This window comes from Centruroides vittatus, unplaced genomic scaffold (assembly GCF_030686945.1).
Source record: "Centruroides vittatus isolate TY-2023 unplaced genomic scaffold, ASM3068694v2 contig_979, whole genome shotgun sequence".
Taxonomy (NCBI): Eukaryota; Metazoa; Arthropoda; class Arachnida; order Scorpiones; family Buthidae; genus Centruroides; species Centruroides vittatus.
This window is the reverse complement of record NW_027122650.1, coordinates 2,277,888-2,295,901: the sequence shown is the minus strand read 5'-3', so window position 1 is coordinate 2,295,901 and position 18,014 is coordinate 2,277,888. Positions and strand designations below refer to the sequence as shown.

At 28.1% G+C, this 18,014-nt stretch overlaps 1 protein-coding gene across 1 annotated transcript in view; it reads left to right on the top strand.

Moving 5' to 3' along the window:
- The window catches only part of LOC136985837 (periodic tryptophan protein 2 homolog), a 55,091-nt gene extending 37,442 nt beyond the window's left edge, over positions 1-17,649 (top strand). Inside the window, exons 14-19 of the mRNA XM_067283206.1 lie at positions 1,216-1,393; positions 1,695-1,842; positions 1,919-2,090; positions 8,134-8,352; positions 8,429-8,654; positions 17,408-17,649. Coding sequence (XP_067139307.1) covers positions 1,216-1,393; positions 1,695-1,842; positions 1,919-2,090; positions 8,134-8,352; positions 8,429-8,654; positions 17,408-17,537 — 1,073 coding nt within the window. The 3' untranslated portion in view covers positions 17,538-17,649. The remainder of the gene's footprint in view (positions 1-1,215; positions 1,394-1,694; positions 1,843-1,918; positions 2,091-8,133; positions 8,353-8,428; positions 8,655-17,407) is intronic.
- Positions 17,650-18,014: the final 365 nt, after the last annotated feature.

Genomic DNA, 18,014 nt, shown 5'->3' with positions numbered 1-18,014 from the left:
TACTGAAATAACATTCAAAAAAATTAAATAGAAAAATATTTAAAAGTAGTAATGTCTGTAATATAGTGGATGCTTGAAGAGTCATCTGGCTCAAAACGAATGGCTAGTATTGGCAAAAATGATTGCCTTATGAGATAAATAAGTGGTAAATGAGGATAAATAAAATAATTTTCACACTGACTCTACAATATCAATTTGAGAATCAATTGTTTAATTCTTATTCACTGTAGACCTCTAATATAAACTAAAGTGACAATTAACTTTTAAACAGTTCTCTGAGAGTTGTTATATAGAAAATGAGAATCACTATAAATTTATCAACCTTCAAGATAGAAATTTAAGTAAGTGTCCAATAATATTAATTAAAGTGACAGTTGAAGTACAGAAAACAGGAGAGGACATAAGTAAATGTTTGCTTTCCAGAAAAATCACAAAGGCAGATGTGGTAGTACATAAAGGATTTTTCATTTTATTTTTTCATAGATGCTGTTGATATGTTTAGAAAAAAGAAAACCTTTAATTATATTAGCATCTAAATTTTTAAAAATTTAGTTAAACATATTGATATATCCTAAGTTTTCCTGTTCATTTAAACCAATAAATATTATTATATACTGTAGTTAAACAATGTACTAATATAAACTTCTTGTTTTTCTTGATATTTTTTAATACATTTTTATGAAAATATAAATAAATTATTTCTTATGCAAATAAAATTTTTTATTGTTTTTTGAATACATAATGTTATTAATCTGTAATTAATGTATTTATATGGTCTACTGATCAGAATATTTGTAGTTTTTCTCTATGGATAAATTCAAACAGAAAAATAAATATTGATTCAATTCAAACATGTAGAATCACCTGATTAATATCTTGTGAATGGCTAATGCTATTTATTAACTTTGATGATAAATCCGTGAAATTTTAATATTAATTTTGATTTTAATAGCACTTATCTAATTTTGGTTATAAAATAGTTTTTATAATTAAGAATTATCAATAATAATTTCAGTAAAGAGATAAATTCAATTTTATTTACAAGAATGAAAAAAAGAAATTTAGTTGAATAATTGATTGTAGAAGTAAAGATATATTGATTTGTCTGTCTATATGAAAATATAAATAAACATATTTTTCAATGTTATGAATATTAATTTAATTCAACTAGTAAAATCTTAATAAATTTACTCTAACATTTTATTCCTTTGTTAGTTTTAGCAGTTGAATTTAGACCAGATGGCCAAGAGTTTGCTGCAGCAACAATTAATGGTCAAATTTCATTTTTTAATACTGAATCCAATACTCAAGTTGGTAGTATTGACAGTAGAGATTTAGAGGTTGGCCGCAAGGATTTTGATTTGATTACTGCAAAAAAATTACAAGCAGCAGCGTAAGTATTGAACCAAAGAACTAAACATTAAATGTATATATGTTGTTATATTTAACAGAGTATTTCATGTAAATTTGTGTTGTGTAAAGTACTGTATTTTATTTTTTTATTATGGAGTAAAATGACATGCTATTTAATTTTTCAGTTGATACAAATTTAAAGATATTGAATAAATATTAGAGAATCAGATTTTAAAATAATATCTATGATTTTTATGCTTTCTGAGTTTAATTAGCTTTAGGAACTACTATATATAACTGTTTTACAGAAATTTATTATTAATTTGTTTTTAATATTTTAGTTTTTTTACAACTTTGTGTTATACAAGAGATGGTAATTATTTATTGGCTGCTGGAAAATCTAAAAATGTTTGTATATATCATGTTAAGGAACAGATTTTATTAAAAAAATTTGAAATAACTGGTAACCATTCTTTTGATGGTATTGAAGTAAGTATTATAAACTGTTTCTAAGTTTTCGTTTAATTATTTAATCTCTTAACTTTATACTTTTCTGTTCGATTAGTCTTTTATCAGTCAAAGAAAGATGACAGAATTTGGAAATAAGGCTCTGATAGAAGAAAGAGATGATGAATCAAATGTTGCAATAAGTCTTCCAGGTGTGAGAAAAGGAGATATGGCTGCAAGAGCATTTAAACCAGAAATAAAAGTTTCAGGAATTCAATTTTCTCCAACTGGTAAAGTTTTGAATTTTATAATTTGCAAAGAAATCAATAAAAAACGAACAAACATTAGATATTAAAATAAAAATCAAAACTAATACAAAACAAACAAATAAAATTTGAATACTACAATTTCCAGCATATAATCTGCATTGGCATACAGCACACGAAAATTGCTAAAACAAAAACAAAATCATCATATAACTCACACTGTTGTATATTGTGCATCTTTGATTCTGTTGTTGAAAACGTTTTTCTTAATCTATATGCATTAGAAGATGTAAAAGAAGATTTTAAATTTAATTTGCATACTAGTACTTTTTATATATGAACAGGACTTATTATACTGGAAAATATGGATGCATATATTTAGTCTTACAGATTAAAAATAATGTTTTTTATGTAGTTCACAAAAAAGTACTAGTATACAAATTAAATTTAAATAATAGAAAGGACACAAAGGCATAATAATTAAATGTAAAAGAAGAATTGCCTATTCCTTTTTTTCCCCCCCCATTAGTAATCATTATAGATGTAATTATAATTAGCCTGAAGCAGGACTAAAACCCACAACTTCTGCTTGCCCTGCAGATGTATTGCCAGTTACACTACCCAAACCTCTATCCAATCTTCACTTCCATAACTATTAATTAGATATAACCATACTGGTAGACGGTCGGATGGCCAAGTGGTCAAGGTGGCAGCCTACCACTCTGACAGACCCGGGATCAAATCCAGATGGGTCAAAAAATCCCCTGGAATTTTTTGGAGGTGGTCCATTCGGATATGTCGGGTCCCACCCCTCACCACCCAGTCGCTTCATTGTGGGCTTGGCTAAACCCATAATGAGCCTGCTGAAAAGAGGCCCTCTTAGTGTCCATAGGGCGGAAGGAGTTTAAAAAAAAAACCATACTGGTTTCTCATGACAACAACTGCAGACAACTCCAGCACCCATTACCTGTAACTCCCACTATGTCATTCAGCTGGCTATCACTATACTCCATTGATCCTTTTTTTTTTCAGAAACTTCTAAATTAATTACTAAATATTGATGTAATTGTAATGTCAACAAAATGGAAAAAAGAAAACAGAATATTTAAGACAGAAAACTGCATTAATCATCAGAAATAATAACTCTGCCAATAATTATAATTTTGTCAAGATGAGAGAGCTCAATAGTTTCAATGAATTCTAATGCCATGCTGGTGGTAGCACAAGCTTCCAGAACCATTTGTGCTATAAAGTCTATGAAACAGTGATACCTACAAGTAATGTCAGACATTACTTTATTTGCCTTCATTTGTATTTCATAACTCAGCTGCCCCTAACATGGGGAACAAATGTTGTTCAGCATTTGTTCTCCATTCTCCATGTTAGGAGCAGCTGAGTTATAAATACCTGGCTCTAGACATATAAGTATACTGACTTCTGTGAAGAAAAAACAAAATGATCAACAAAATGAAGAAAAGTTCTATTACATTTCTGATCTCTATCTCTTATTTATTTTTTTTTTATGGTATGTTTATGAAGAAAATGCAAACAACCATAGTTGCTGAATTTTCTCCCTAAAAGTGATCTAGTTTATCTTCAAAGATCATCACATTCTTTGATGTGAACAAGAAGACTAATGGTAAAACATGACATTGCAGGCCTCGGAGTCGCTCACTTTTCTCACTTGTACTCACTTTTCTGAAGTATCCTCACTTTTCTCACTTTTCAGGTCATTTTCTCACTTTTCTCACTTTTTTGGTCATTTTCACGTGCTTAATTAAGATGTGGGACAAACCAAAAATAATTTTAAAGCCAAACGAATTGCCGAATTATCAGACTATCGGAATAGAATTTTTTAGAAGAAAATACGCGGCCCTGAGCAGACTCAAAATTGCAACTGCCCGCTCAGTGTCGTTAGGTTATAGGAAACAAAAATTTATTTAACGTATTTAAAAAAATCTTTTATGCACTTAAAAAATCCCTCTCATTACAAATTCAGAAGCCAGTGTTGAGTAAACTTATGTATTCATGCCATATTTTCATTATTCGCCAAAATCTACCTTATCCGAATTGCATTTCCTTCTACAGAGTTTAAAAATAAGTATTCTAAGCATCCCTGCGGTTTTGGCTGTTTTCTAAGAAAATCACTAAAGTCCTTTTGCAGCGGAAAACACATTACGCAGAGGGATTAATCTCTCAAGCTGACAACACTGCTGCCGCTTTTAAATTCAAAATATATAATTATTAAAATTAACACGAGATAGTAGCGTAACCTCCTACCACTAAACAAGATTTCGTTTCTGACCATTTAGTTATTCTGGTTATAGCCCAATAATTTGGTAGATTATTTGGTTTTAATTAACAATCGGGTTATGGAGTTGTCGTTTACAAAAATATTTTTTTACTTGATTTATCTTTAAATAATTTCATAAACTTGAGTTTAATAAAATTACTTTAATGATTTCATAGCATATTGTTAACGTTAAATCACATCTACATCTTCCCATAAATGTATGTTTAAATTGACTACAAGTATAATTATTCCATATAGTAAGTGTTATTTTCATAAAATGTGTGATTACTTTCCTTGTGAAATATCCATTTTTTAATCTTCTCTTATGCCGATTATAATTGTGCATTAATTGAGAAACTAAAAAAGTAAACGAAAATGTAAATTCATATTTACATATAAAATTTACCAAATAAATTAGCCTAAAATATTCGAAGTGTTGTAAAAAGTACAACACGTAATTGCTTGTGAGAAAGATTTTCATACGCTTCCCAAAGGTTAACAACTTTGCAACGATGTTGGTTTTTATTCATCTGCAGGAAAAAGTTCCTTGTTATTTATGAAACCATTAATAAAATATTATTTTACTTATATTATTTGGAGTACTGTATATTTATTTCAGATTTATTATTTTATTTTGAAATCAATATTTACACATCTCGAAGCATTAAAAAATAAACAGTTTCTGATAATGATAAATATCCGAGAATAGCCAAATTAGTGAAATCAGCATCGAAAATCCCGTTCCCATGAAAGAGAGGATCAATTTTATGCCGGGCACTTTCTCTTGATAGAGCATCGGTGTTGGAAAGAATGCTTAATTCACTTTTGATTGTTAAGGAGGGACTGAACATGTATGACCAAAGCCCACACCTTGTACCTATTACAAAGGACGACTGAAATTAGCTTCCTCGGTGCATAGAAATTATCAAGAACGATTGGAAAATGAAAAGAAGTTAAAAGAATAAGAGAAACGGAAAAAAGAGCACAGAAATGTTTTGAAGAACAACAAAAGAAAGCTATTTGTAACATGAAGATTACGGAACTGCAGCTGAGTTTAAACCAGAAAAATGTAGAAGAAAATGAAATACATGCAACAGGCCAAGTTTTGTTAGAAGCAGCAAACAAAAACACTGGAGAAGGCTATTAACAGCAAGAACATAAATGAAGTACAAGCAGCACGTGTGATGCTTATTAGTGTTAAGTGTTCAAAAGCAAGAGGAAGCGAAAAAGAAGGAAGCTGATAACATGCAGAATAATCTTAATAAAAGAACATCATCTTTCATGACTGATTATTTACAGAAGCCAAAGACTTTTCAAGTATTCATGTTTTACTTGAAATACAGAAGCCACTGGTTATCGGGAGACAGAAAAAAAAACGCGATATAACCGAGTAATAAAAATTCTGGGCTTTTACTGAACAGATTATACATGCTATGGAATCGCTATTCTTTCGTCAGCAAGTGTTTCTGATATAAAATAAGCCTAGTTTTTCAATCCTGAATTTTATTCGTAGGTTATATCGAATTAATTGACGTTTACGTAAACATCGAAACCATGAACGCCCATTTAGCATTATTGTTTCTTTAACAATGACATTGAAAGACAAATACTGTCGATATAAAAACAAAACATCAATTGCGATTTTATTATACAGTACTATATAAATCGCTTATTAGAAATTCGTGTGGTTTATATTTTTCAATAAAAATTATAAATGCTGTAATTGAAAATTTAAAAAAATAAATATTGAATATATAATAGAACATCAAAACTTATAAAATTAGAGTAAAAATTCTCTAAAAAGCAAAATAAAGTTACTACTGTATAAAAATTTTAAAGTTTTCGTTCAGAATTAGAGAGATCGTTTCCTTACACATTATGCAGTGAATTCGAAATTTTACACCTTTATGTGAATTGACGCAATACCGTTAATTCACATAAAGGTATGAAATTTCGAATTCACAGAAACTTGTAAATGAGGAGACTGTACTTAAAACTAATAAATAAACAACTTTTATATCAAAAGGAAACAAATGACAATCGATCTATCCACCTGTTCTGCATATTTAGCTCTTTCTCGTATTTCGTTGCAAATAGAAATTCAGTGGCAATTGGTAATTTAAAATTAATTGACTCAAATGCTTTTAAAATTTGGGGGACCAAAAAAACGCGATATAACGAGTGGCTACTATATTACAGTATATACAGAAATTTTTAAAATGTGTTTAACCATAACAGAATAAAAAGAAAATAACAATTTTTACCGCTATTTTGATGAGTTTTCCTTCTGTGTTTTCACTTTGTTTTGTCACTATTGCACTCACTTTTTATTCACTTTTTTCTGTATTTCAACTCACTTTTCTCACTTTATCAAAGGGGAAATAGCACTCCTAGGCCTGCATTGTTGCTATGTACAGATTAAAAAACCAAAAGTAAAATCTACAAGTAAAACATGATGTTGACATTTATAATGCATATCAATATAAAATATATTGTTTATAATTTGCTTAAGTAAACAAGTTAAAATAATGCAAGAAATACAAGATCGTATCCAATAATGAAGTCTAATAGTTAACAATACCAATTAGCAGTTATTACTTTTGTTAATTTTTTTGCTAATAAGCAAATCTTAGATTTGTGAATATGGAAAATGATTTGCAAATAATAAAATGTATGTATGTAACTTGCATAAATGTGGAACTTATACTGTACAAATTGCTTAACTGTTCTTGATGGATATTCTAAAATATAAAAAATTGTAGAAAGCAATATAACATCTGTTAGCAATGGCACTTGAGTCTTGAATAGATGAAAATCATTTTGGAATTTATTTCTATTAATCAGGCACATAAATTATGTCTATTTAACTATTGACCAATGTGTCTTTAAGATACAAGTAGTTTTAACTTTTCTTTTACTTTATATTTTATTATAATAAATATTAAAATAATCATCAAAAGCTGTGATTTTGTGAATATGTTATAAAAATTATTAGTTTTGTCATCTTGTGGTGCATCTTGATTTAAATTTTTATTATAAGAATACATATTTTTGATTTATTACCTTGAGAGATATAAACTGTTTTCCATTGTTTATCATTTTTATAGTTTCATAGAATGTAAATACTTCTAATAAACTTTTTTGATTTTGATATAATATTTTCACAGAATCTAGATTTTTACAAATAATTATAGCTATAATAATTGCTATAATAAAAGTACATGAAATCCCTGTGCAACTTTTGTTGTATAGTCTTGTATTTCATGATGATGATATCAATTTATTTAAAATTATTAAGGCTTCAACACTAGAGTAATTTTTATTTTATTTATTGTAAGGAAATGGAGTGTATTTAAATGGTATTAGTTGTTTATAAATATTGAAAATGATAGAAATGACTTAAATCAAAAATATTATTAAATTAATCTTCATAAATTTGCAAGAATTATTATTTTTGATTAAAAGAGATTGGATATTTTTGAAACTTTTCATTTTTATTTCATTTCTGGTCATTTCTTTCTAATTAGAACTATGATTCAAATTTTAAGTTCTCTTCTAGTTAAAAGATAATATGTTAAGATACAACTAAATTTTAAAATTTGAATCAATATTTTAATTAAAAAGGAACAGGTTGAATATTTCTTTTTGCTGTAGTCTTTATATATTATAAATTAGAAATTAATTTTATAATTTATAAATAGCAAGTTGTGTCAAAAATTTAATTTTAAAACAGAAAAAAAGATTTTTATTAGATTATTTATATTATATTTTTAGGTCGTTCATGGGCAGCTACTACAACAGAGGGTCTTTTGATATATTCTCTTGATTGTACTCTTGTATTTGAACCATTTAACCTTGAAGAAGATATTACCCCTTCCTCAATACGACAATTGTTACAAGAGGAAAATTTTTCTGATGCCTTTATAAATGCACTTCGATTGAATAAATCTTCAATAATAATTGAAGTTATGGAAACTATTCCTGTGAATAATGGTCAGTAAGTTTGTTATTTTATTTCTTAATATTACTGTAGATTAGTTTTAAAATTTTTCTTTTATTACTTTTATAGTGGAAGTCATAGCTAAATACATGCCTCATATATATGTTGAAAGATTATTAAACTTTCTTGCTGATCATTTGGATAAAACAAAACATATTGAATTCTATTTGACATGGGTGAAAGAACTTCTCACTTCTCATGGAATCTTGTTGAAAGAAAGATCATCCCAAATGTCATCTACATTTTGTACCTTACAAAAAATATGTATGCAATATATTGAAGATCTGGGAAAAATGTAAGTTTTTCTGTAACTAATAAAAAGTCATTTTTATATCAATTTTGAAATGTGAATATGAAGAACATAGTTTATTTATTCATATTCATACAAGATATTTAACTGTATTATTTAATAAATTTACAGTATGGTCTTGGTTTTATGTGAGGACTGCATATCAGTACTACATAAAATGAAATTCATAAATTTGTACTTTACTGAAGGTAATCCCAGATGATTGCTTATGTAATCATTTACAATTAACAGAAAAATTGTAAAATTTCTTTAAAACATTTTACTAATGTTTTTGCTATATGTACTGAATTTCATGATAAAAATAGTAAGAATTACTCCTGTGCATCAAACAGTTAATTTAACCATTCATTATCTGTAAAGACAAATTCTGTATACATTAATCCTGCATAAAACAAGACCCTATTGTAATTACTAATTATATAATGTGATTTAAATTTAAATAAATCAAAACCTATAACTAACTAAAGTGAAGAAATGTAATATTCAGAGTAGTTCAAAATAATAGTTTGTACCATACATTTGAAACATTTCAGTTGTTTTATTGCTCTGCTCTGGCATTAAAATATCCGATCTGTTCTCCAAAGAAAAACTTTTTAAAAGAAACACTTAACATCAAAAATTAAAAAAATTAATAAACTTTATTTTATAGTAATACAATGTCATTATTCATTCTATAAAATAAAATAGCAGAAAGTAAATCATCTTTCATTTTTAGTCAGTCATCATTTAATATTAATTTTACAGCAGAAAATAATCACTCAACACTCTAGTATTGGTCATACACAATGCAATACAATAAGCAGCTTGAATACGCTTTGAGTAATTTTGAATCACCTCAAATACCAATTTTATTTTGAGCTTGCCCATACTCTCCATTGTACTGCAGTATTCACAAAAATGTTGTTTGAAGTCTTCTTTTTTGAAATCATCATCTTATGTTATTAAGTGCTTTTTGAAGTGTCGTATTCTTGCTGTGATATTTGAAAACTTATCTAGGATGCTTCTGTTGAAAATTTGAATCCTTCATTCATTTGTGTTGTACTGAAATGTTGAAAAATCTTTTGTTTTTTAAGTCATTGGGCTGTATCTAAGAGTTATTTTGCTTTTCTTATTTATTAATAAAGTTATATATTAATAAAGTTATTTTCTTATTTGCTGTAGACTCAGTAAAATCTTTTAGCATGGATTGACATAAACTCCAGCAGAAAAATATACATTTTCAAAGTGTTTCTCCTTGTGTTTTTTCATGGAAGATGAAATTCTCATTGCATCTTCTCCTGCATTATCTCAGAAACTTTTAGTGAGTTCATGCCACTCTTTCATGAAACATCTGGGAGTTACATCAGTAGCTTGAAGTGTGATTGTTATGTGGTTTGGCTTTGCCAAGAAATTTTTCAAGTACATCATCTCCTCCCATTCAGCTCTGCTTAACTTCAGTTCTCTTGTTTCAGAAGCAGCTATTTGTTCACAATAAGATTGAAAAACAATAAACTATTCAATTATTTTATATGTGATATATAATCAGTTAGTGTCCAGTAGTTGAGTTAATCCATATAATGCAAGTAAAATACTGCAAATATTTGTTGTTTGTAATTTGACAGCAACTTCAAATTTTTCAACAAAGTTTTTTGCATGTTCTTTCTTTAACCTGTCCTGTGTTATTCCCGACAATTCTCGGGGTCATGACTTCTGATCTCGAGCATTTGACTTGAGATATCTCATTAGAGTATCGGTATGTTTTTGGAACTAGATGTCACTAGTCATTATAATTTTTATATTAAAACTAACTTCCAAAATATAATTTTTTTTTGTTTTTATATTTATTAATATATCTATTTTGTTTGTGAAAAATAAAAAAATAATTTCGGACAATACAACGGCCATGCTAATTTTTTAAAAACTTAAAATTTTCGTTAGGCTTAACATCGACAAAAATTCAACATGGCGACCACATGCAACGGAGAAAAATTTCAACATGGGATAGGTTAAGCCATCCCAGATTGCAATTGAAATGTAGGTATGTCGCATCACATCACCTTGATTTTTGATTTCAAATCATCTTTAACCAGCTAAGTTAGTAGTATGAGGCAAGAATCCTCAACAACCTGCATGTGATTGTTCACAGTCACATACTCACAGAATGTCATAAAAAGTGGAATATTTAATAAGAATATAAATCCATTTATATTATAACTAGGTATGTTATATGTGTGTGGATAACATGTTAGGTTTTTATTTGTATTCATTGTTATAGTCAACACGAGTGAATTCAATTATGGCATCATCATCAACAAAGGAAAAATTAACTGTGTTTCAAATTACTGGTTGCTACACAAATAGCAATGAAACACCAAGACCTGGTGCAAAGACAAAAACAGGCCAGAATGTTACCAGATGTCAAATTAGCAGTCATTGCACAAATAATTAACGATCATTGCATTATAACACACTAAATGTCAAATAAAAAATATTAATAAAAAAAGGCTGGAGCAATGTAGCTTTAAAATTATCTGTGCTCTAGCTCTAGGCAAAAATCCATTGTTCAGTGTTCCAGGTTCCAGCTCCACACGCTGCTCCAAAACACTGGTTTGTACTACTATAGGTATTGCATAAAATTGTATCTTTGGATCTTTACATGAAATTACAATAATTTTGTTTGAAAAACTGAAGATAAAGAAATTTGCTTTGCTTGTGACATCTGAATCTGTTTTTAAGCTATCAAAACCTTAACAATTAAAAGCAAGGATTATTTTTCACTGTACAGTTATTTGAAAACCAGGATTTCCCAACTAATAAAACCAGTTTTTGAGTCTAGATTTAAACATAAAAATTAATTAATTATTCCATTAAAAACATCAACATTTTGACTCAAAATTGTCTCTGGCATAAAATGGCATTGTTGTTAAACACTAAGTTTTATAAAACTAACTACAAAAATTTTAAAAATCTCCCATGTCTAAAAAGTGTTCAATTCTCATTACAATAGGGAGAAATCTTGCAACAACAGGAAAACAGTAGAAAGATTTGTACACTTAAAAGAATGCGCTGTTTTAGCTTTGAATGACATTGGTGCTTCTCACATGTGGAATGAAGCAGAGTATTGTAAAATTGTAGAGCTCCTTAAAGTTTTAGGACCAATACGTTTAGCAGCTGATGCCTTAGGACGACAAGATGCAAATCTTGTTGTCGTCATCCTATTTATTAACAAGTGAAGGCATATTTGAATTTCTGTTATGTGAATTGAAAAATTTGAAAACTGAAATTAATTCCAAGTTGTTACATGCTGTAGATATACAAATTCGAGAGAAAAGGCAAATGGGATCAGTAACACTTCTTTATTTACAAAATTCACAAAACGTTTGGACAAAGTCATCTAGCGTATTTCTTCCACTAGCTATAAAATCTGATATCATGAAGTTATCTGGACAAATATTATCGAGATTATATTCGAATTAATCTACAGAAGATGACTATGATGATGAAAAAAGTGGCAAAGAAGAAAATCAAGCCATAGCTTTAAAATTGCTATAGAAAAATCGATACATAAATATCTTCAAGAACCTGAAAAAGTGACTTTGTCCAGCCCTAAGACACTAATGAAACAGTTTTTAGTATCAGAGGGTACAAATAGAAGAACAAAAAGTTTAGATTTATTATTTAGTGCTTTAAAAACAATTAAACCAAGCTCACTAGGAAGTTAGAGAGTTTTTTTCTATTTCTGGCAATTTTGTGTGCAAAATAAAGACACGGTTGAGCAATATATCTATAGACGTTCTTTGCTTTCTAAAGTCATATTTTCTTGAAAAATAAGAAATAAAATAATATTTTATAGACATTCATTGTTGCTCGTTTTTCTTTATGGTTTTCTATGGAGTAAATTTATAGTTTAATGTGATAATCTAAATTTTTTTTTTGTGTGTGTGTGTTGATGGTTGATTTTATTTTGTTATATTTTTGAAATTTTATAAATATTAAACAAGTTAAAAAGTTTTAAAATAAGTTGTAAATATCCCTTATCTCCATTTCTCAGGATAAAAATTTGAAAACCGGTTTCGTAGAAAAGTTGAGATTCGAAACCCGGTTTTTTAAAAAGTCAGGTTTTGTATAAACCCCAATGACGTGTATTATTAAACATTTTTATATTTGTTCTATAATTATTTCTTAAAATCTGAAACACTCATAGACAATTTATTAATTAAGATTATAATTTTATATACTGTACTTTGGCCATAATTGTCAGATAATTCTGGATTTTAGTATAGTATATATTTTGATCCACATTGATATAAAATTGCAGCTTATAATGCCTTAATTAGAAAAGTGCATGCTCACTCATCCACGCAGCAAGCTCTTCATGCCAAACTGAGACATACTCATCTCATAGCTATGGACCATGCATACCCCAAGCTCACCCATAAACTAATCGACAGGTTTCACTGCTCCTGAGAAACATTCCAACATCCCATGATGAAGCCTGACCTGATGATGATGAAAGGATCCCAGTCACTTACAACCCATATCTCAACTCAATATATATGGAGATAGCTAAGAAGTGCCACATTTGCATTGCAAACAGATGTCCAACCATTTTTGACATCCTTCGTAATGGAAAGGACATTCCTAACCGGGACAGACTCCCAGGAATCTACAACATCCAAATTAAAGATCACAGATGCAATAGAGAACTCGTTTACATCGGCTCTACAAAGCGCTTCTTGGGGATAAGAATAAAAGAGCACATAGCGGACATATAGCACGCGAGGAACACCACTGCTCTTGCCACTTACGCCAGTGACCCCGACATAGAGCCGGATTTTAACCAGGCAAGAATTATCCTCACCTCACCACACATAGAACATCTAAGATGGTTGGAGGCCATATATATTTACAAATACAGCCTTAACAACAACTGTATTAACCACAAAGAATTAAATCTGTCCATAGCATGGCAAGTGGTAATGGATAAAGAACTATAAATTATTGTCAGTAGCTACCTTCTATAGTGCGCATGCCTAATAAGACATCATCAGATAAACATATTCGAATTTTAAATAATGTTCCTTTTTAATGGCTTTCTAATGGAAATTCATCACTCAACTGTTTGAAATAAATAATCCAACAAAGACATGGAATTTTTGAAAGAGTTTGTGATTTTGTTAAATGATGCCAAAAGAGCATGAAAATAGAATGAGTACATATGGAATACCTGTAAATATTGAGGTAAAGATTTGGCTAGATTACTTTCTTTTCATGTCACATGCAACATATAAGTTAGAAACCAATAAGTCCACCAGTAATATTACTAACATACAAAATTCTTAATATCTCAGAAAAACATTGAGTTTTGGCTTATGTTTACTAAAGTTCATTTTACTCAATATGGTATGTAGTTTCTACCATATAAATACTAAATTTTTTAAACCCCGGTATAAATTGTATACACAATGGGTAGAAAGTAACTAGGCATTGAGAAATCACCATTATTTTTGTAATAATAATGCAATCATTATAAAATGTGTGTGTGCATGTACACCAATCAATGAAATTTTAAAATCTCCCATTTGTGGTGTGGTCAGTGACTGAGACAGGCTGCATGCACAGTTGCAAAAAAGATACTGACTGCTTGTCTGTTCAGGAGCAAATGCAGATTACTGCACACTATGAAGTGTGGAAATCAGTGGTTGCTGCACAGAGATGGTGGTTTAAGGTGAAGGGACATCATGCTATACTCCATCCATAAACAGTCAGAATTGTCATTTGAAACTAAAATCGCCACAGGTTCAGTTGCAGAAGTGGTCTTTCATCCATATCACAATTTAAACATTCTGAAGAAAATGTGTTGTTGACGGATGGCACCTGTACGTACCTACATTAAATTTTAAGGTACACATCTGTATTTCCATTTAGTAAGGTACTGGTACATATCAAGTAAATTTCATCATCATTGCATTAGAAATATAGAAATTATAGCAATTTCTCAATGCCTAGTTACTTTCCACTGCCCTTAGGTTGTTATAGCATTAGTACATCATTGCAAATAATATTTATAAGAAATATTTTTAATTATAATAGGAAAAAACTGTGATAAGCCGATAAGTAATTGTAAACTATGTAAACCTTTGCTAAATTTGAATTGAAAACAACAGAAGAAGGCTGTTTTAATAAAAATACAAAAAATAAGCAAAAATTTAAATCATAGAAATATTCTTAAATATTATCACAATAAAAACGTGTCTGGAATTTTCCAATTTGGCAGGTTTCCATTTTATAGAAGATTGTTTTTATTAATATAAAAAAAAAGAAATAATTTTACAATTCATTTTTAGAAATGGTTATCCATTAACATAAGAGTCCTCCAACATATCTCATTCAATTTAAGTGTTTTATGCTTTGAAGACGTAGAAAACACTGAAATGTGTATATAGTACTTGGAGGGAAAAATGTGTAAATACTCAGTACCTACAGAATGTGTTTTAAATTGTCCTTTTCTCAAGGATGTACAGTACCACTTGCTAACCAACTAATTCACTAAACACTTGTTAACTTACACTAACAGTAAACTTTTCACTTTTTATTTAAAAAGTACATGTAGTTTGTTTTTAGAAATTAATTGTTGTTCTTGATAGTGCATTGCTAAATTTTGTCTAGTTCTAAGAATTTTGCCATTTGTTGCTTCTTTTGTCTAATTAATAGGGAAGAGTAAAAGTGTTTGATAACTTTTACATATATCAAATTAATTTTATTTTTAGTAATTACTTTAGATTTTATAGCATATATTGTTTTTTTCCCCCCCCAAAAACTGTGATACTTTTTAAAACTTTGTTACTCCTATATTCTTCTAAAGTCACATATTTATTTCCTTTCACGTTTAACTTTGAGAAGTATAGTCTAGTTTTAATCAGTATAAAAAATAATAGTAGTGAAAAAATCAGATAATTTGATTTTAATACAGAAGAGTCCCAGAAAGTCAACTCTTGATAACTCAACATTCTGTAAACTTGTGTCATTTGAAAGAAAAAAATACATGTAATCTAATTTTTACTTCTATAACTTAACACTAGGATCAGATAAGTTATCATTCTTCACTAGTAAAACTCAATAATAGCATCAATTCCATGTGTTAACAAAGAATATAGCCCTTTTTCCAAGATGTTATGCAAAATGCCATGATGCAAATGTCAAGCTTGAAAGTAGCCACCAAATAGTGAATAGTTTTTTTAATTAAAATTTAACTGCAAATGAAAATAACATAGTTGAAAATGAAAAATATTGGTACATAGTTGATACTTATATGAATTTGTACGTATAATATTCTGCTATTTAGAGTAGCATCATCATTATGCCATAAAACTTCATTTTTGATAACTTGTCACCTTCTCAGTTCACATCAAGTCAACTTTATATACAGTACCTTTAAAATGTAATAATAATTAAAAGTAATTTAATTCTGTACAAAAATATTTTTAAAATATTAGACTTAATTTAACTTAAGTAATTAAAAGAATATTTATCATTAATTTTGTGAAAGCTATATTGAAAAATTTATATTTCATGATATTTATTTTCACATTATTAATATCTTAGACACAAGGTTGGATTTAGACTTGATTTTAAACTAACATATAAGAGGTCCTGTTTTTTTTACTAAATAACAATAAATTCCAAAAATTGAATGCTCTGCAGTTAATGAAGCTTCATTAGATATGTGAGTGCTACTACTATAAGTAGTAACTTGTTTAGCTTGTGTGTAAATCTAGCCTTCTTAAATGTACTGTACTGTACCTTTACCTGAGTATAGAAATTATTTCATGTAACAGTTAGTAATGTTAAATACCAGGCATGACAATATCATGCCACATACATTGTTCAGATACTTAATAAGCTGTTATTCATTTAAAAAATGCCAAAAATTTAATCCGATAAGATTTTATTTTATGAATATAATTTTTAGAGCCATTAATCAATCTGAAATTTGTTGTTTGTTAAATAGTTAGTTCTATTTTTTTTTTCTTTATGATGTATATGTCATGAAATCTTATCTAATTTGAATATTCAATTATTTGAATATTTTAATGTTTATCAGGAAACATTCAATTAATCATTATGATTACACATTTGATAGGAAGGTAAATGTTATTTTGTGTTTATTTGATAAATAATTAAGACAGTTTTATAATTGTTTTAGCAGATTTATATGACCTTGTTCAGATTTTCTTTATATTTGTTATATTTCGTAGAAAAACTAAGTAAATATACTTTATTTTAGAAAAATATATTACACAAAATTAAATTAAATTTATATTATTCTACATAAACGTTAATTAAATAATTAATTAATTAGTGATAAATTCCATCATTCCTGGATGTTAAACTGATAAGTAAAAACTTAAAAATTTAATGTATATTTACTAGTGAATTAAAAATGTTTTTTATGTATACGTTATTTGTAACATTTTTTTAGTTTTTGATGATAATTTTTTCTGATTTTCCCTATTGATTTAGTCTTATAATTTAAATTTAAATGACACACTCAATAGCAGTATGTTTCTACTTTCAATCTTGCGTTTTGAGATTTCAACTAATAGAAGACAGAAATATTTTGAAAACTGGGAAATATTAAAGGAAATATATATTATTTTATACTATAACATTAACTTATTTAATTTATTTATTCATTTATTTGACAAAACATAACAGGTTGTTAAATTATGCTAATTTAAAAAAAATTTTTATTCTAGATGTGATTACAACAAGTATTCATTAGAATATATAATATCTATGGGACGTCTTCAAGAGAAACAAGCGGCTTTAAACGAAAATGTAAATGATAACTTAGCAGAAAATATGTCAGATATGGAGTTGTCTTGACCAAACTTAATTTTCAATATTTGAAAATTATTGTAAAATATTTATATTGTTAATTAATCAATATGTATTTTAAATAATTTGTTATGAAAATAAATTTTGCATTTTTTGTAAAGTTTAACTTTTATTCTTAGGTATTATTTATAAATTTATTTCAGAAAGAAATATATTATTTATTTAATAATATAAATGAAAATTCTATAAATTATTTATATATAACATAAAAATAAATTTTATAAAATATAATTATACTGTATTACAATGTGTAATACATTTTATTGGGCTGCAATTTGAAAAAATTCTAGACTTATAAATTCCCGCTGTCGTCCGTCTGTCTTTGCTTAATCTCGACAACGGAGTTACATAGATAAAACATAATATACAGTTAATCGGGAGTTACATACATAGTATATAGTTAATCGGGACAGGAGGCCCCGATTAACTATATACGAACTTTCTATGCAAGCCGGAAGTCACGTT